The 19669-nt window shown below is 34.9% G+C and overlaps 1 protein-coding gene and 1 long non-coding RNA gene across 3 annotated transcripts; both read left to right on the top strand.

Annotated features, from left to right (window-relative positions):
• The first annotated feature begins 1088 nt into the window (after positions 1 to 1088).
• LOC133805361 (glucose-6-phosphate isomerase 1, chloroplastic-like) lies at positions 1089 to 5724 on the top strand. The gene is made up of 14 exons (XM_062243521.1): positions 1089 to 1760; positions 1952 to 2068; positions 2217 to 2315; positions 2836 to 2919; positions 3092 to 3235; positions 3313 to 3378; positions 3827 to 3895; positions 4015 to 4122; positions 4298 to 4350; positions 4455 to 4593; positions 4693 to 4849; positions 5020 to 5098; positions 5233 to 5299; positions 5417 to 5724. Exons 1-14 carry the CDS (start codon positions 1224 to 1226, stop codon positions 5549 to 5551), a joined length of 1854 nt encoding a protein of 617 aa, XP_062099505.1. The 5' UTR covers positions 1089 to 1223; the 3' UTR covers positions 5552 to 5724.
• Positions 5725 to 9529: 3805 nt separating this feature from the next.
• LOC133805360 (uncharacterized) lies at positions 9530 to 18933 on the top strand. 2 transcript variants are annotated; one of them, XR_009878941.1, is made up of 3 exons: positions 9530 to 10737; positions 11713 to 11796; positions 18121 to 18933. It is a non-coding gene; the product is annotated as an uncharacterized LOC133805360 (long non-coding RNA). The 2 variants fall into 2 exon arrangements; XR_009878940.1 differs by lacking the exon at positions 18121 to 18933 and having other exon boundaries at positions 11713 to 12086.
• Positions 18934 to 19669: the final 736 nt, after the last annotated feature.

The raw sequence follows: 19669 nt of genomic DNA, 5'->3' as shown, positions 1-19669 counted from the left end.
GTTGATTTGTTCAATTATAAAAAAAAAAATTAAGATCCAGAGGAAAAAAAACGATTTAATTTTTCTGTTAAGAGGTCACTCTCTTCTTTCTTCTCTTGTTTTTTATCGTTCTTTTTTTCCCTGGCTCGAACAATGGCAATTCTACTTATCCTGTAGTTGATGATCCTCGCTCCGACCATCCCAACCCCGATGCATCCAGATCTCTTTCTCGCAAATGCACGACAACCCCAGGTCGTCGAGTTCAACCGTCTTCGTCGCTATCGTGAGAAGTGTGGTCAGTTTTGCCTACCCCTTTCTCGATCGCGTATGCTCAGCAACCCCATCCGCCTTCGTTGCCACCTGCAAGGACCCTGACCAAGCTCCATAGATTCAATCCGCCAAGCAATAAAAAGAAGAAAGGAAGAGAAGCAGAAATATGAGAGAGATAGAGATTGGTTTTAATTTTTTTAATTGATTTAAATATGTTTTAAAAAATGTAAATGTATTTTATTAATTTTTTCTATTTTAAAATTGTTTAAATTTATTTTTTTAAATATATAAAGCGGACCAATCATAATACGCCCGTGTCTAGTCAATCAACTCTATTAGAGCGGATACCAACAGATAAATGTAAACAGAACTTGAGATTAGGTACTTTTAGCGTAGAAAAAAAAAATAGACTACTCATTCATAAATTTTGTTAAAATTGAGTACTTATTGAGAAAAAAAATTATCTATCTCTAAATTTCTTATCTCCTCTATATCTCATTAATTATTAAAAGATACTTTATTTATTTATTTAATATATATTTAAATTATTTATAATTTGGGACAGAAAATTAGAAACAGGTGTTTTTTTTTCCCTTATTGGGTATGTACGGATATCTCCTTCGGCGGTGTTGGCGGTGTGGGACACATGTGCCAAATAGCAACCTCTAAAATTAATGAATGTGTGGAAGGGTAGTAGCAGGTGGAGGTACAGGTGGAGGCTGGCGTGGGTGGGACACGAGGGAACGAATATGCGAGGGCACTGTTGTAATTAAAACAGACAAACAGGTCCATTCTGGTCAAACCTCCCAACCAATGAATGAGTGAACCATGTACAACGCCGCAACTACTTCCAATACCAACTGCACGGTCTTCTACTTCTAATCAAATTCCATGTCAAACCCAATTATGGAGTAATCAAATATATTTTTATATATAAATATTTCTTCGATTTTGACCTCTGTTCAAACTCTTCAATGGCTTCCATCTCAGGAATTTGCTTCTCTTCACCGTCGCTCAAACCCCACAAAAAGCCCTTCCTCAGAGCCTCTGCCGCCTTCTCACTACCAAGACACTCCCTTTCCTTCCCGACTCGTTCTCCTCGAATCGCTACCGCTCAGTCCGTGGCTCGGGAGATTTCGGCTGACTTGTCCAAGTCCGATGGATCTGCTTTTCCGACGAAGAAGAAGGGGTTGGAGAAAGACCCCTGCGAGCTTTGGCGGAGGTACGTTGATTGGCTGTATCAGCATAAAGACCTCGGTTTGCTCCTCGATGTGAGTCGGGTCGGGTTCACCGACGAGTTCGTTGACCAGATGGAGCCCCGATTACAGGCCGCTTTTAAGGCCATGGAGGACCTTGAGAAGGGTGCGATTGCTAACCCCGACGAGGGTCGGATGGTCGGCCATTATTGGCTCAGGAGCCCTGACCGCGCCCCCAACTCGTTTTTGAAGTCACAGATTGAGAACACGCTCGATGCTGTGTGCGATTTCGCCGACGATGTCGTCAGTGGTAAGGTCAGTTTATCGTTACAATTCATATTTCTTAATTTGTCAGTGTAAATTCCCCAGATAAAAATATTGTTGTGTTTAATTTGTTTTTGAGCGATTTGAAATAAAGAGTTGTTATTTATGAGAAACCAAATGACGGAGCCATCGATTTGGGTTATGCAAGTGTTTTTGCTAAGATTAGTTTGGTTTATTTGCAGATTAAGCCACCCTCAGGGGGTCGCTTTACTCAGATTCTTTCTGTGGGTATTGGTGGTTCTGCTCTTGGACCACAGTTTGTTGCAGAGGCACTGGCTCCTGATAATCCTCCTCTTAAGGTAAACTAGAAGCTTATTATGTAGAGTGCTATGGGCACGTATCATTTACTTCGAAAGAGCAATGTCTTGTTCTCAAAGAAGCTGGCCTTGCTTTAAACGAGATATCCCAACTCGTAGTTGATTTTTTTCTTTTGGCTCTTGTTGTCAGATAAGATTTATCGACAATACCGATCCAGCAGGAATTGATCATCAGATTGCACAGCTTGGGCCGGAGTTGGCATCTACACTTGTCATAGTGATTTCTAAGGTTCACATGGATGTTTTGTTTGTCTATTTTATATATATGCCTATACTACTATGAAAGCAAACTATTAAAGACTTGCTTGACTATGTTTTTATGTTTTCTTTTTTACTTTTTTTTTTTAAGTAAAATGAAGGTTGAGGATGTTGTCAAGATGTTGTTTGAGAATGTCTCCATATTACATTTCGTTTAAGAACAAAAGAATAAAGATGTTGGCAAGCAAGCCTTAAATGGTTTTATCACTTAATTACTATATCCTAATAAATAGCTCACCATATTGTCAAATTGTAAAGAGTACAAGTTGAATGAAGCTTGCCAGTGCATTTGCGGGCTTGTTGAAAGAACTTGGGATTTTCTATCTAGTAGGGATGCTTTGTGATGTTACATGTGATTCCATATGCACGCATGATAATCTTGTTTATAGTTGGGTTTTTATTTAATTTAATTTAATTTATTTTCAACGAATAGATCTTATTTGTAATTTTGCTACTAATTTATTTATCAATCTTTCTTTTCTTTTTCTTAGAGTGGAGGTACTCCTGAAACTAGAAATGGCTTATTGGAAGTACAAAAGGCCTTTCGTGAAGCCGGCTTGGAGTTTGCAAAACAGGTCTTAATCTCAGGTTTTCTTTCTGCTAAATTATGTGTTTTTCGGCTTCATGCTAAATATGTATAAACCTCTTTCGGTGCTATGCTGTGTTGGGTGGATGGCTCATTTTTAGTCAGATGCTAATTGATACCCTAGGTGTGGATACCTATTATCATATCATTTTCTCATGCAGGGTGTTGCCATAACACAAGAAAATTCGTTACTTGACAACACTGCAAGAATTGAGGGCTGGTTAGCTAGATTTCCCATGTTTGACTGGGTAGGTGGTAGGACATCTGAAATGTCTGCTGTCGGTCTTCTTCCAGCGGCACTACAGGTTGGTACCCTCATTTCATTGTGTATTGTAACCATAACTCTTTATTTACCATTACCTGATTCTGAACCATGCTTCAGGGAATTAACATTAGAGAAATGCTTGCGGGTGCAGCATTGATGGATGACGCAAACAGAATTACTGTGGTGAGCATCCTTTCTGAACCTTTGTTTTTGTCTGATGGGAGTTGTTTAAAATTGGTTTAAACACGACTTACACAGATCACTATATGATGTGATTTTCTCCTTACGAACATGTTAAAGCATTTGGTATGTGCATTGTAGCAAAAATCATCTGCAATGCCTAGACAGACAAAGTTGGCATGGCAATGAGAAAAGATGGTTTTCCAGTTTGATTACATTCTTTTATATATCTCGCTCCCAAATTTGATAGTTCTGCTAATGATAACACTTTGAGCATTCAACTGATCATACCTTCTTGTTTGTTTTGTGATGTTACAATAATAAACTCTATCATTGATGCTGTCCAGCTTATATGTTGAAATTCTAGTAAATAGTTTCTGTATGCCAAAGAGTTGGGATTAATATGTTTGATACAAGTTAGATAACTTTTTCAATCAACTTTTTTGTTCAGGTGAAAGATAACCCCGCAGCATTGCTTGCATTGAGCTGGTATTGGGCTTGTGATGGAGTAGGATCCAAGGTATTGATTGCTTTTTTTTTTATGGACTCTTCTGAATTCTGTTATTCTTAATTGGATTTCTATTTGGTTCTCGCTCATGATTATTTTTATTAAATTTTCGTCATCTTGGCTTCTCAAAGGATATGGTTGTGCTTCCATACAAGGACAGCCTGTTGTTATTTAGTCGGTATCTCCAGCAGCTAGTCATGGAATCTCTTGGGAAAGAGTTTGATCTTGATGGTGATCGGGTAAGAACTGAGTACTAATATGTAAGCAGCTTTTGTTTGTATAAGTTTTTTTTCTATTGGGAAAATTAGTAACATGTAAATATCTTTTGCTTGGTGGAATAGTTCTTATAGGCAGCATTAGGAAGTTGTAAATCTTGAACATTAAGTTGGTTGTGAAATAATCGTGATCTTACAGGTAAATCAAGGATTGACTGTCTATGGAAACAAAGGGAGCACAGATCAGCACGCGTGAGTTTCCATTCTCTCTTTTTCTGAAAAGAAAAACAAAAATTGCTCACTTCTGTTTTGATGTATACTATTCTCGGCCTGATAGTAACTGCTCTTTTCTACAGCTACATACAGCAACTGAGAGAAGGTGTGCACAATTTTTTTGTGACTTTCATTGAGGTACTAAGAGATAGGCCCCTTGGTCATGACTGGGAGCTTGAACCAGGTGTTACATGTGGTGACTACCTTTTTGGAATGCTACAGGTTATATTTTATTGCAAATGTTGTCGTTCCTTTGATTTGCCTGCTAATTGCTATATTTTTGCTTTCATTTAGTAGCAACACACACTGAATTTTTTACAGGGTACAAGATCAGCTCTATATGCAAATGATCGGGAATCAATCACGGTTACTGTACAAGAAGTGACACCTAAAACTGTAGGTGCTCTAGTAGCTCTCTATGAAAGAGCAGTAGGGATATATGCCTCGGTTGTGAACATTAATGCGTACCACCAACCTGGTTAGTATCCATGATTTCAGTTATTGTAGATATTGAATCTGTAGTGAAAAAATGAATGTTTCATACATTTGGTAACTGATGTTTTAGATTCCAATTTATTTTGAGTTCCAGTAATTTGACTAATGCTTTTCGCCCCATTCTCATGTCATTGTGTTTAATTGATTCCTCAGGTGTGGAAGCTGGGAAGAAGGCAGCTGGAGAAGTGCTGGCTCTTCAGAAGCGGGTTTTGCAAGTACTTAATGAGGCCAGGTATAATTCAAAATTTTGTCATTAGGATGAAGGAACTGTGTAGCTTTATGCCAAAGTAGTGTGAGAAACATTAGTAAATGCCAGAAATCTTGCTCCACTGTTGAAACTAAGCTTTCATTCTTTAAATGATTTAGCTGTAAAGAGCCAGTGGAGCCATTGACTTTGGACGAAGTTGCCCAACGTTGCCATGCTCCTGAAGATGTACGTTTTTTTTTTAAAAAAAAAAAGTCACTTTATCTTTCGTACAATGTTTAGTTTTGAAAAGAGGGGTTCAAAGGTTGGATGCTTTTCTAACTTTTCAAAACGTAATTGTCCCAGATCGAAATGATTTACAAGATTATTGCCCATATGGCTGCCAATGACAGAGCACTAATCGCCGAAGGCACCTGTGGTTCGCCGCGTGGCTTCAAAGTTTTCCTTGGGGAGTGTAATGTTGATGAGTTGTATGCTTAAATTCATTTCCGTTTAGTATGCATGCCATGCCGCCTTAATTTAAAAAAAGAAATCAAGTAAGTTGTTTGAACTCATGGATTTTGTTAAATTAAGTTGAAAATAAAATTCTATTCATGTTTAATTCGTGTTGTAGTTTATGAACACAAATAAGATCCAAGATAAATTATTTGGAAGCTCGTTTGTTCTGTTGCCTTATTTTGCTAATATTATGATTCTGTTCCAAAGTCCCATTGGTCATAAGATAGGCCAAATAGCTCTTGATACTGCCAGTGGCCAATGCAAATCAATGTAGAATGCTTCTCATGTGTTTGAGCTACTCAAAATAAATAGGTTTTCTTTTTTTCTTCATAGATATTGTAAAAGGAAATTTTGAGGCTTTATGCTTCTTAGTATACCACATCACAAAATATGACACCACCTCCCCATGGTGGCAGAGCACCACCTCACTGCTACTACTGCCATTAACATCGTCCTCGCCACGCCATTGACACTGCTACCCCTCGTCATTATTGAAATACCCCATCAAGGTACAAATTTTTTTAATGTTTCAAATTGAAAACTTAAACACTCAAGAATATTCACTTAAAACACTAATTTAGGTTTTGAACACATGTATATATGATTTATTGGTTTTGTTCGTTTTTTTTTTCATATCTAAAACTCTGAAAATTTGCAGAATTTTGAACAAAATAATGTTTTTGCGATGCTTGGCGATGTTTTATCAATGATGTGAAAACTTGATTTTTAGGAAAAAAAAAAGATGTTTTCATGATGCTTAATGATAGTGTCCTGAAAACTTAAATCCTCAAGAATATTTACTTAAAACACTAATGGAAAGGTTTCAAACACATCTATGTATTGATTTATTGGTTTTGCTTGATTATTTTTTCATATCTAAAATTTTGAAAATCTGCAGAATTTTGAATAAAACGATGTTTGTGCGATGTTTTAGCTATGCTTAACAATGCTTTATCGATGATGTAAAAACTTGATTTTTAGGCCCAAAAAAAATGACAATGTCACGATGCTTAATGATGAGGTCATGAAAACTTGATTTTTTTTTTTTGCCAAAAATGACGTTAAATTGATGCTTTTGCGATGGTTTGCGATGAAATTTGATAAAATTTTGGTGAGAAATGACTTTTCACTTAGATGTCGATTTAAATTTTTTTTTTTTTTAATCTTGGTATTTTCAAGACCTACACATTTAGAATGTATAGAACCTTAAATTTGGGATGTAGAACTACAAATTTCGAGATTTGCCCATTTATAGCTATAATGAAGGTTGAGACTTAAATAATTAAAATTTTGTGCTCTCTACATACTTCAAATTTAAGGTTGTACACATTCTAAACATGTATATCTTAAAAAAATATCAAAATTTAAAAAAAAAACACCTCAAACCGATATTTGAGTGGAAAGTTATGCCTCGCCAAAGTTTTTATCAAATTTCATCGCAAACCATCACAAAACCATCGTTAAGTATCGATTTACCATCTTTTTTGGCTAAAAAATCAAGTTTTCATGTTACCATCGTTAAAGCATCATTAAGCATTGTTAAACATCATTTTTTTTTGTCGAAAAATTAAGTTATCATGACATCATCATTAAGCACCAAAAAAGCATCGCTAGAGCATCACAAAAGCATTGTTTTGTTCAAAATTCTACAGAGTTTTAGATTTGAAAAAAAAATTGCGAGGAAAACCAACAAATCATACATAAATGTGTTCAAAACATTTAAATTAGTGTTTTAAGTGAATAATTCTTGGTGGTTTAAGATTTTTATTTGATTTTGAATCATTAAAACATAATTTTTTTATAAAAAAAAATGGATTGGTATTTTGATGGGGTGCTTCAATGGTGACAAGAGATGGCGGCTAGGGATGTTCATTGGTCAAGTTGGAGAGACTTTTTACTAGTCCCATCTCAAAGTCAGGTTGTATTTGTCAATCCATAACTTGTACAATTAACCAAAACCTAGTCTTAAACTCGTCCAATATATTTGAGTGGGTTAGGCAGGTTAACCTGTCCAATCCACCTAACTTTATTTTTTTTAACTAAAAGTCTAAATTTCTAATTAAATTATTGAAATGTTTAAATTCAATACAAAATGCTTCTTTAAAGGTATTAAAGAGTAATTAAAAGGCTTGGAGATAAACTCAATAAGAAAATAGATATTTATTTCATAAATTAGTTTAGATTTATTATAAAAAAACAATATCATAAACTAAATGAAGAACAAAAATTTATTTTATTTATGTATTTATATATTTGAGCAATTTTCCTAAAGCATTAACTAAATTAAAAATAAAATATCACGTAGTAAAATCTAAAGTCCAATGATAATAGTCTCTAAAGTCTTCACCAACTAATTTATAAATATAAATTATATATAATAAAAAATAAAAAATAATTAAAAAAAAGCTTAATTTGGTGGTTGGGTTATATTGGGCAAGTTGTCATCAATTTCCAACCCATCCAATATAGTAATTTGGCGGTTTAAAAAAGTGCTTATGTTTTTTTCAGGTTATGTTTTCGTCAATTTTTTTGGGTTTACATTGGACAGGTTAGTCGGGTTGCAATTTTTTTTAAAACCCTTAGTGGCAACGTCAATGGCGAGGATGATGTAAATGAGTTGGTAGCATTGAGATGGTGCTCTACCGCTGTGGGGAGGTGGTGGTAGAAATTTTATCAGTTATCAATTGCTAGATAACTAATTACTAGCTTGCAAAAAAAAAATATAAATTACCAATTATTAACGGATGAAATACCCAATAGAATTTTAAAATGAAAAAAACGATAGTCTAAATTGTAATTTGAGGTAGAAAGACAAGTAATAATTTATCTAATTAATTAGAGTAATTGTTGTTATGATTTTTTGTTTAATAATATACTTGAGTAAGTTGATATGCCAACAATTAAATACTCTTAATTTAAAGCTCATGGTGTAGTATAGTGGCTTGTGTTTCATAAAATTTTGATTGCGAATTTTAAGTAGATTTATTGTTTGATTATTCTTAATTGTACCTTATCTGGAATTCATTGAGAGTGGGAAATGTACTATCTCGGTTGGAATACATTCATGAAAGGGATATTTGCGATGAAAGTATTTAAGTTATTACGTTTGTAGCACTTAAGTGTCCAAATTATTTTTTTAGCAACAAAAGTATTTTCCGTCCATGTTTTGGGTAGTTTGGTATAGCCGTCAATTATCACCATGAAATTTGATTGTGACATGTAGGCGAAAGTACCCAATTAAATGGATATTTGCGGCGAAAGTACCAAATAAAAGAGATATTTGCAGCAAAAGTACCCAATTTAAAAGATATTATAAGTAAATTTCACGACATGTAGGCAGATTTAACATCGAAATAAACAATTGCACTAAATTGCACCAAAATACAAATAAAAGGTATTTTCGCCACAAAAAAAAAAAAATTAGGTACTTAAGTGCTACAAACCCAATAATTTAAGTACTTTCACAGCAAATAATAATTCATGAAATATTATATGATATTTATTTGATTTCCCTAAAATGAACTAAAAGTCACATACTAGAATGTAAAATTATAAGTAGTAATGAGTAAATGACCATTTTTTTCTCTTTCTTTCTTTCTTTTTTTGTTTTTGTATTTTGTGTGTGTTATTAATTGCAGAAAACTGCTCAAGTAATATATTTTTAATTGGTCAACTTTTAGTTTCGTGATTTAATGCTGAAAAAGATTGATAGTCTTAATTATTTGTATCTATTATATGGTTATGTTCCGATTGGTTTTGACAATGATTGTATATGATGATAGAGATGATGATTATGAGCATATCAACAAATTAATTGATGCCTCTAAGACTATAGATTAGAACATTTTTAGAAAATGTAAAATAAATACAAAAATGCTAGATGCACATATAGCTAGTTTCTTGTAAGATAGAAGGATCATATTTGTGTAATTCTATTTCTTTAGTCCATGATTTTTTGTTTGTTCTCAAGTATATGCTTAGTACATACAAAATGAATCAGAGGTTTGTCAAGTTTTTCTATATTTCAGTGCCTTGTATATAAAAATTGTCGGTATCTAATTGAAAGTACCATGAACTATGTGGTTCAACATTGTAACAAATGTAGAAATTAAACTATGTGGTACACTTAATAAAATATATACTATTTTTTGCACAAGTTTAGGATTTTGGAATGTACTCCTTAGAGTATTGAATGGAATAAATATGGAGTACAATATTTTATGAATTATATTTTACATCAGTAAAGTTTGCTAAACTATATTTTTGTTATATTCTAAGCTATTTTCATTATTGACTTTTAGTTTGATCCGAAGTCAAGAAGAAATTGAAATAATGATACAATACTATTAGAATTTTATACTTGATTAACATATAGTTATAGTTCTAGTTCTTGTTAGCCAAAAATAGTCGAATCATTTACTTGATTTATTGACTTTTTCCATCTTAAATAGCCTCACTAGTTTATTGGGTTGTATAAAGATTAATAAATTGTTGTTTTATAATATACATTTGATATATAATATACTAAATTCCAGTTTGTTTTATATTTGCATATTTATTTGTTATATTATTGTATAAGTCTTGGAAGATTTTAGTTATGAGTGCCTATATGTGTAGCCATTCCTTTATTGTACATAAGTAGTAATACTTGCAATCTCGATTATATTTGAATATGATTTAAATAAAGAAATATATAAATCAATATGGTTCACTAGTAATAAATGTGTGACAGTAAAGATATATTTACATATTAATAATTATGATTGGATTGGTTTTCTCTAGTCTCGATTTAACAAAATTTCCTTGGTATGTATGTTAGAAATCTTATTATTTGCTTGATCTTGCAAAGAACTTAAATGTATACAATTTCATTGGTAGATATGATTTTTATAATATGATTTAGTGGCCTATTCAACAAGCTTTCTAGCATGTGGATTTTCATGGACTGCTTCATCACATTTTTTCTTATGTTTTTTCTTATAATCTTAACATTTGACTGTCTAATTAATAATTAAGTTGATTATAGAATTTTAAATAACATGACTTGGGGTAATAACATGATATGGAACATACATCTAACTTTTTTATTTTTTATAATGTTAATAATAATGTTTAGGTTAATATTTTGATTGATCTTAAAGCATTGGATCAGTAGCTAATTACAAAAGGTATGTTGTATTTGATTTTTTTTAATTTTCAATATTTTACAATTTTGAATGATAATTGTATTACTTTAGTAGAGTTTGAATATCTTAGATATTCATCCGTAGTGAAGTAGGTTCTGAGAATTTTGTGTACTGCGGTGATATATAGATGAAAACCTGTGTGTTGTTTGATTTTTTTGACATGTTGGTGTTGAATGTGACAGATGGCTGGGCTAGTAAATTAGGGGATATGCAGCCTGATTTTCTATAGATGGTGACATGTTGACTTTTTTCTTTTTCTTCTATTTTCAGTGCAAGATGTGTATTTTACTATATTTTAATTTTCATGTAATATGTTTTTTTTAACTTATTTTTTTGTTAAATTTTCATGTAGTATATTTCTGTTAATTGATGTTGTGCTTTGCTCAGTCAGATTATGTTGTGTGATTATATCATTATAGCAATTTATGCATGTTCTACAATTTTCTTGCATAGGACATGTTTGATGAAAGTCCCAAGTTTTATCCTATAATCTTAATATTAGGCTCCAAAATCTAAAGGTTTGAGACACATTTAAGCATGTTTTATATAGTCAATCGAAATGTTATATATAACATATAATTAAGGCCACCTCTCTACTTGGCAGACATTTATATAAACATTACTTTAATATAAAATAGACTATGTAACCACCATCATTTGTGTGGGGTCCAATGTTGTAGAAACTGATATTCTAACATGTTTGCCTATCTTTTTCTTCCTCTTGTGTTTAAGATGTATCGTCCAAATTACTTAAAAGTTATTTTTGCATCATGCAATTTACAAGTAACAATTATTTCTAGTGGTCAACATTTTAAGAACTTTTTATTTTTAGTGGAGAAACTTTTAATTAATTTTTTAGTTTGTTGTTCTCTTTTGCTTTGGTGATCATTATTCTTTAAGTTCTTACCACTGTTCTTAATTAATTCTTTGATGACAATTATTTCTTTATGAAGCTAGGTAGTTGACAGAATGAAACATTTGGTTTTGGAGCAAGAAAAGCAATATCCATCTGGAGTAAGATGACAACTTTCAAATGCACATGTATGTTTGCTTTGCTATGTATTGGTTAATGTGTGTGTTGCATTTCTATAGATTATTTCTTGTATAATAATCTTTATTCTCCTATAAATGTTTAGTATAATCGTCTCCCCGCTTTTGTTTAGGATTCTTTCTCTGAAATCTGTCTTGTTTTGTCACTTGATATAGAAAATAGCTTAGTGTGGCAAAAGCTAGAATTTGTCTTTGGTAAGGACTTTCAACACTAGATTTTATGACATTGCAGTATTTTTGTAATTTAGAGATGTGACACTCAAAGTTCTTTGGGATTTAAATGTTAGTTTGAAATTATTTCTTCATAGCATGTAGACTGTCTATAGGTTAATTAATATGTGTGAGTAACTAAATATCTCTCCAAACTCCAATACTAAATCTAGACATTATGCAAATTGACATCTATTTTTAACGATTTGCACATAAATTTCTTTTATATTGGATATATGTAATTGATCTTTTGATTAGTACATTATATCTCAAGTTTGAAACAATCATTTTTCAGTCTTAATTCAAATGAATTTGTATTTCTCTTAATAATTTATATCTAGTTGCATGAGGATTAAAATTTAATCATTAAAAAATGTTGAAATTTGTAAACAAATACAAGCGTTGTAACGCCCTACTTCCTTAGAGCCGTTACCAAGTGAGTTTTAAGACAAAACAGTGTGCAATTAACTCGCTAACTGAGGTTTTTAAAACAAAAGTGTGACTAATAAAAAGTTAAGGCTGTAACCTTTGAAAATGCGTCGTTTCATTAAAACTTCTAGTATTAAACATTTGGGATCCCAAAATAAGGTTTGAAAACTATTTACATCTTGAAATAAGTTTACAGTTGATCAGTTCTAAAAATCATAGATTATTACAGCCATTTTCAAATAAACCCCCAACCAAAGCAGTCGGGCAGGCCAAACATGTACGCGTCGCTTCACGCTCTCCGTACTCATGGTTGGTTGACTCAGTCATTGCCCTTACCTGCAACACGGAGCACCCGTGAGCCGAAGCCCAGCAAGAAAACTCATGCAGAACATAACATATGCAATTTATACAGTTTATCATAACAGATAATCCACATATAAACAAGTCAACCATTAGACTAAGCAAACACGGCCATGTCGCCCCCGAAGCCTTACCGAAGCCTGGGGTCTTGGTCCTCACCGTAGGGATATCACCCGTATCCCCTGGGTCCTACCCTGACCATAAGCATCCCATGTGCTAGGTGTTACTTCTGGCCCCGCTGCCGTTCTCGGCCTTGCCGCCCTCGGCCATAGCCGTTCATTTCACTATAATCATATATAGCATAAATCAAACAACATTCAAACAAATATCAATTCATTTAAATATGCACCCTAACATGTAATGCAATATAGGGCCGTGCCCTGCAATCATCTCATCATGCAACATGCAATATAGGGCCGTGCCCCGCAATCACACTATGGGCCCATGCCCCATCCTACGGGTGTTATAGTTTTCTTACCTGTATTCCGAGCCTCCTGATGCACTAAAGCCGCGAGCACGGTCCTCTAGCACGAGCCTCTCCAATAACCTAGTCACAACACACAAGAAATATCCCTCAACACTAATCAAATCAAAAACCGCTTCCCAGGACCAATCCCACACTCTCGGGACTCCCAAATCCCTACAACAATCCATCGGAAATATCCCCCGAACCCCCGGAGCAAAAGCTCAAAAGTGCAACTTTTGGTGCCCTGAAAATGGCCTAGTGCCGCGGCGCTGCCCTATAGCGCCGCAGCGCCCAGCAAGACAGAAAGCCACCCTCGCCTGGACACAGCCTCGCGCCGCAGTGCCCAAGAACAGGGCCGCGGCGCCCCATCGCGAACCCAGAATTCTAGGTTTCCACTTGCGTTTTTTTTTTCCGAACTTCAACCTCTCCAAATCATCCCAAACAAAACCTAAACCCCCAAAAATCATTTCAAGACCCCAAATAAACCCTTTAACAACCTATAAACATTAGTATCAAGATCAAAACACAATCACACTTAAAAATCTCATCTAGAGTTTCAAATTCCTCAAACTTTAAACCAACCATCCTATCTTTAAATTCCACACTAAAACTTTGAGAAATCAACCTTGAACCCAAGAAATAACAGAATATAAATCTTACCTTGAGTAGTCTTAGCTCAAATCTGGTTTTTGGTTGCTTCAAATCCCTTTGAATCTCCTCCTAGGTCTCAAAACTTCAGCCCCATCTACACCTCTTCTCCTTTCTTCTTCTTCTCTTCCAATTTTATCAAAGCATCAAATGACCCTAAACACCCAAACTGTGACCCACTAAAACCCAGCTGAGAATTGCCTATTACCCTTGCCAAATGACCATGCTACCCCTCCAAATGATCCTTTCTCAACTAATTCCTCAAGGGTACTCTAGTCCTTTCACTAATATTGCAATTCTACCATTTCTTTCACCTAAACTTGTTACTCTCGGCAGTAACTAATGGTTACCCAGGTTACTAAATCTCCAATAACCATTAACCGCCAATTCTCTACTTAACCATAAAATTCCCGAGGTACCCCTAGGCTCCTCCCGAGCCGGGTACAAAATCCCGTTGTGACTCTTAAGTTAATTTGCTCTCTAGGACCGTCTCGGCACGTGCATCACAACAATAACACCACACTCACGTGGTACGATTCACATAATACAATTATCACATATATGCCCTCAGCGGGCTAAAATTACCAATTTACCCCTATCATGCAAACTAACCACGTAGTCATGCATCTCGATTGTTCAATTAGTCATATAACATGCTTTAAATCATAACCATGCATTTAACTCATGAAGTCACACATAAATCCCAACATGCCCTCCTGGCACACTAATCAAGGCCCTTAAGCCTTAATAGCGATTTTGGGTCGTTACAACTATCCCCTCCTCATAAAAATTTCGTCCTCGAAATTTACCCAAACACATCAGTCAGCAACCCGCAATCTGACCATAATCTCCAAGGTCCACTGCCTTTACTTTTAGTTCCCAACAACACCCTTTCAGGCGCAACAATCTTGCCCCGCAAGATCTTGTCTAACGGCCATACACTCGATAGCCTCTCGTTTACACCGCAACCCTGCTGAAGCCTCAGGGTCTGCCTAGATTACAATGTCCAATTCGTTGTCTTATTCCTGATTCCAGAGATACTCAAAAGTCATCACCTCTACCAGGTGGGATCGACTTGTAGGCCCCGCTGGCCTAACCCTTAGTACAACTTCGGAATTTTATGTTGAATCAAGAGTCAGAACTCTCCCTTCTTTCTCTGAACACCTTACAGATCCTCGTCTGTTATTACGCGGAGACGCAACTCTTTCTTCCCGGAACTTTATTTCCTCAAAACTTATCAATTTACCAGCTCTTCATTCTTTCAAATAGGCAGACACCCCTGCCTTAAGAAGTTTCAACTACCTCTTTGGCTTTCTTTCATAACTAAAGCCAAACCGTAGTATACTCTAACCTTCACCTCTTACCATGTCCTATGTCGTGTTACATTAACAAGACACCAGCAATTGCCACCACGATTAACTCATCAGGGATTACCCTTCCCTTAATATCTTAAGTTTTCGCATACTCAGCGCTCAACTCGTTAAGATATCTGATAAACTTTCAGACTGTCATTACACTTGCAATCAACTGATAATCCCAGATTCCCACTCTGTTCTCTTCGTTCTCTAGATCCTTTCCAAAAATTTAAAATACTATAGGGTCTCAATTCAGTATCGTCGACGTTCTATCCTGAAACCAGTTCACCTGACCCAACAACATTAACTCAAACAACTGAGTTAAAAAATTTCATGTCCAAACGTCTTACTTAAGGTCCATTGTGGTCTATCCCCACGATGCACCACCACATCACCTAACCCCTCAGGGTCCAAAGGAAAACACTAGATTCTGTCACCCGCTCGACCCTCCCGGTACCGCGTACCCTAGGAGGTGGAATGATGTCCATTCAGAACCCTCATTCAAAACCTAACTGGATCCTTCACTCGATCCTGGTATCCTACTTGTACCACCATGACAGGGTCCTTCCTTGTTTCAACTCAAGCCAACACTTTGAATTCCATAGATCAATGACACTCACCAGCTAATCATACCTGCCAACGTTACGCCAATCTCAGTCGTTGCCTTGTATCCTCTATCACAATCTATGGCGTTATTCCTTGACTTACACCTGCCTCACAGCTAGGAGTTCCGCCTCCAATTAAATTCCCCTTCGCTAAATCAAGGATTCCTAACACTGATCATCCGTCAGTCACTTTTCACCACATCTGGGTCTCAACGTTATCTTTCTTACTAACACCCAATACTCAAGCATCTTATGCCCTGCACAACAGTCGACTTAACGTTCCAAGTGTATCAACCAGGTTCATTCTTTCGTTTCCCGCAAGGTTCGATCCATCCTCGCGCCAGATGCGCTTGGGCGTGCACAATCCGTGATACCCTACCCTCATTTCCATATCCTCACCATAGAACAGGTCCTTTATGCAATCACTCTTTACTTAACCTTAACACACACATAATCCGGCCTTACTAGGTATCAATCAATTCTTACCTTGTCCTCTGAATTTCTTTCTGATGTGACACCACTCAGTCCGTCTAACCTCAAGTTTTACTGTCCTCCTTGTCTCTGATGTAGTTGTCCCCGGAGATGCTTGTGCAATAGATGACGCACTTACCAGTCTTGTTATGCCTTCAATTCTTCGGACGTTCTTCACTAGCTTCTTTGCGGCTTCAGATCAATTCTTCTCTTACCTGTCCTTTCTTCTTGTAGCTCTAATCTGAGAACTCCTGACGACACCCAACTAACACTCCGTAGAACCTTACCTGAGACTCTGCCTTCTGGGTACTAACGCTTCAGCCTAATAATCAGTTGCTCACCATTTCCGTCTGGGAGTAATCCACATGCACTGCTCGTGAGCTTGAAGGGGACTTGCCCACATCGCTCACGCATTCTCTACCTAAAGAACTTACCTGTGCTGCTGCAGCTTGAACCATTCTAGAGTCTTTGTTACCAGCTCCTCACACCCTATCCGGTGCAAACTAGACAATTATTTTGTTGTATTTTCTTTTGAAAATTTTAGAATTCTAACATATATAATATATTTTGGACTCTCAAAGGGATATATTTTTTTTAAATCAAAATAAAAATTGTAGCTGCATTTTTTTTTAAAAAAAATTTACTTTTAAGGGCATACAAAGCGAGTCCTAAAATCTTAATTTAAAGACACCCAACGGGAGCGAGTCCAAAAAAATTACTTAAAGGCACTCAACCCGATTTTTTAGGACTCGTATTACGAGTCCTAAATGCGAGTCCTAAAAACTTATTTGAAGGCACTCAACGAGAGTTTTCAGGACTCGCGTTGTGAGTCCTAAAAACATTATTTTAGGACTCTCAATGCGAGTCCTAAAAAACCTCAGTTTTTAACGCTCTCAAATAGACGACTCGCACCCTAGGAGTCCTAAAAACTTTTTTAGGACTCGCAATGCTAGTCCTAAAATGTCTTTTTTGTAGTAGTGATTATTTAATATACTAAGTATTAATTATTAAGATTGATCAAATGGATATACAAAATTTATACTACATCTCTTTTTAATATCCATATTTATTTATTGTAAGTCACACTCATAAAAAAATGTGTTAAATCATTTAATGTAATGTTGGATTGTAAAGGCATTCATTTCTATTGTTCGGTAGATTAAAAGAAAAAGAAAGTGAGAAAATATTTTTCATTGTAAAAGTCATTAACTAAATGGAATTGTTATTACACTCAAAATTGGAGCAATTCCACTCCACCATCAAAAATATTCCCCAAATGCCTTACTCTTTTATTTTCTTAATATAAATAATTGGTATTTTACATGTTTTACAAAGATTTGAGTATATTTAGTTTGTGTGTTTATAAATATACATATATGTGTATATATATTTTAAACTAAAATATAAAAATAAAAAGTTAAATTATTTAAGTAAAACTACTTTGGATTTTTTTAAATAGTATTCTATATGGTCCTAAAAAATTAATTAAATTTTAAAATAAAAATTATTTTTTGTTATTTTTTACTAAAAATAGTGTTTGTATATATTTTTCTATTGTATAATAAGTTAATTATTTGTTTAATCCGTAGTATGAGGTAATTTGGTATATTAAAAAATATATAAAAATATAATAGTAATTTGATAAAACTATATATATTTGTTTATAAGTATAAGGATAATTTGGTAAAATAATATAAATTATATTCCATTTCATAAAATATTAAACTAAATAATCATTATTTAGTTATTGATAAGGTTGCACATCACGCAGGTTTATCGGGTTCGAGTGCATCGGGTCTCGGGTGGGGAAAGCACATATCGAACCCATCCGAATTGGGGTCGAATGTGGTCAGGTTCGAGTTTGGATTTCTCGAGTGGGGATCATTCAGGTTCAGATTGGACAGACCAAGAAAATGAGTGCAACTTGATGTGGATGGGTCTCTTTGTCGCAGTGAAGGAGGAGGCGTTAACTGCCGTTAAGCAAGGAGAACAGAAGAGAAGGAAGGGAATAAGAAGAGAAGGGGACAAGACCATTTTGGGTCGGTGATTGGCTGGCCTGTGGTTGGTAGTGGTGGTGTGTCTCGGCGTCGATGAGGGGAGAGAGTGACGGATCGAGGGAGAGGGTCGAGAAGAGGAGGAGGAATCGAGAGGGAAAGGCGAGGCAATATGAGAATTAGGGATGATGGTGGTGTGTCTCGGTGCCGATGAGGGGAGAGAGTGAGAGATCGAGGGAGAGAGTCGAGAAGAGGAGGAGGAGTCGAGAGAGGGAGTGGCGATAGGAGACGAGAATTAGGGATTAGGGTTCTGCTTTTTTATTTTTTTAATTTTAAGATATATGATATATTATTATTATTTATAATAAAAACTGGAAAAAAAATTAAATATTTCGGGTGGGCTCGGGTTACACCCGAACCCGAAGTGCATTAGCTATGGGATCCGAACTCGACCCTACAACGCAGTCGAGTTACACTCAATTCGACCCGACAGTATGGGTTTTGCAGTTTTTTCGGGTCTCTCGGGTTCAGGTTGGTTGGGTTCATTAGGTGGGCGGGTTTTCGGGTCCAAATGTATAGCCGTAGTTATTGATTCCAAAGTATATGCCGAACAAAAAAATGAAAATTCTATTCCATTTCATTTCTATTACTATTACCATTTTTTTCCATTTTTGATTTGCAACCAAACACTACCTAAGTTCGTATAATAAGTTAATGTGTTAACCAAAATTTATGTATTTCTAGTCTACATGACAAAATAATTAAAGATAGAAATATTGAAATTCAAATCGAGGACTCAATAAAATGACATTTTATTGATATAAATGATGGTAGTATAACTTGAAAATCATTTTATTTGTGGCTACCCTACTTGTTGGGGTAGGATAATACTAGATCAATATAGTTTAGGGTAGAATAAATGTACAATCTTTAATACCTAATACATAAATAGGTAGAATGAAAATTTAGAGATGCTCGATTCTAATGCCCGACTCAATAATTAAATGTATAAATTTATATAGAGTAAACCATATATTTACTTTAGGGTAAATGGCAACATATATACCTAATATCTTTTATGAAAAAAAATATTCAAAGTTGTTAAAATAGTGCGGTCTTCCTTACCTAATCTGTTAGCTCTGTTAAGTGTTGACTAAGTTAAAACTTATCGCACTCTCATTAGTCCAAGTCGTAATATTTTTTTTCAAATAATAATTTAAATCAAATTTAAAATTAAAAATCAATTAAAATACATTAACATTAAAAATAATATAAACTAAAACTTACAAAAATGGAAATTAAAAATTAATTTTAATATCACAAATG

The sequence above is a fragment of the Humulus lupulus genome, chromosome X, assembly GCF_963169125.1.
Source record: "Humulus lupulus chromosome X, drHumLupu1.1, whole genome shotgun sequence".
In the NCBI taxonomy this organism is placed as follows: domain Eukaryota; kingdom Viridiplantae; phylum Streptophyta; class Magnoliopsida; order Rosales; family Cannabaceae; genus Humulus; species Humulus lupulus.
The sequence above is the reverse complement of the archived record's forward strand: the minus strand, read 5'-3'. Positions and strand labels throughout refer to the sequence as shown.

Coding starts and splice junctions, on each gene's coding strand:
- LOC133805361 (XM_062243521.1), top strand. CDS start 1,224: ATGGCTTCCATCTCAGGAATTTGCTTCTCTTCACCGTCGCTCAAACCC. Junction 1,761..1,951: donor ACGATGTCGTCAGTGGTAAG/GTCAGTTTATCG, acceptor GTTTATTTGCAG/ATTAAGCCACCCTCAGGGGG. Junction 2,316..2,835: donor TTGTCATAGTGATTTCTAAG/GTTCACATGGAT, acceptor TCTTTTTCTTAG/AGTGGAGGTACTCCTGAAAC.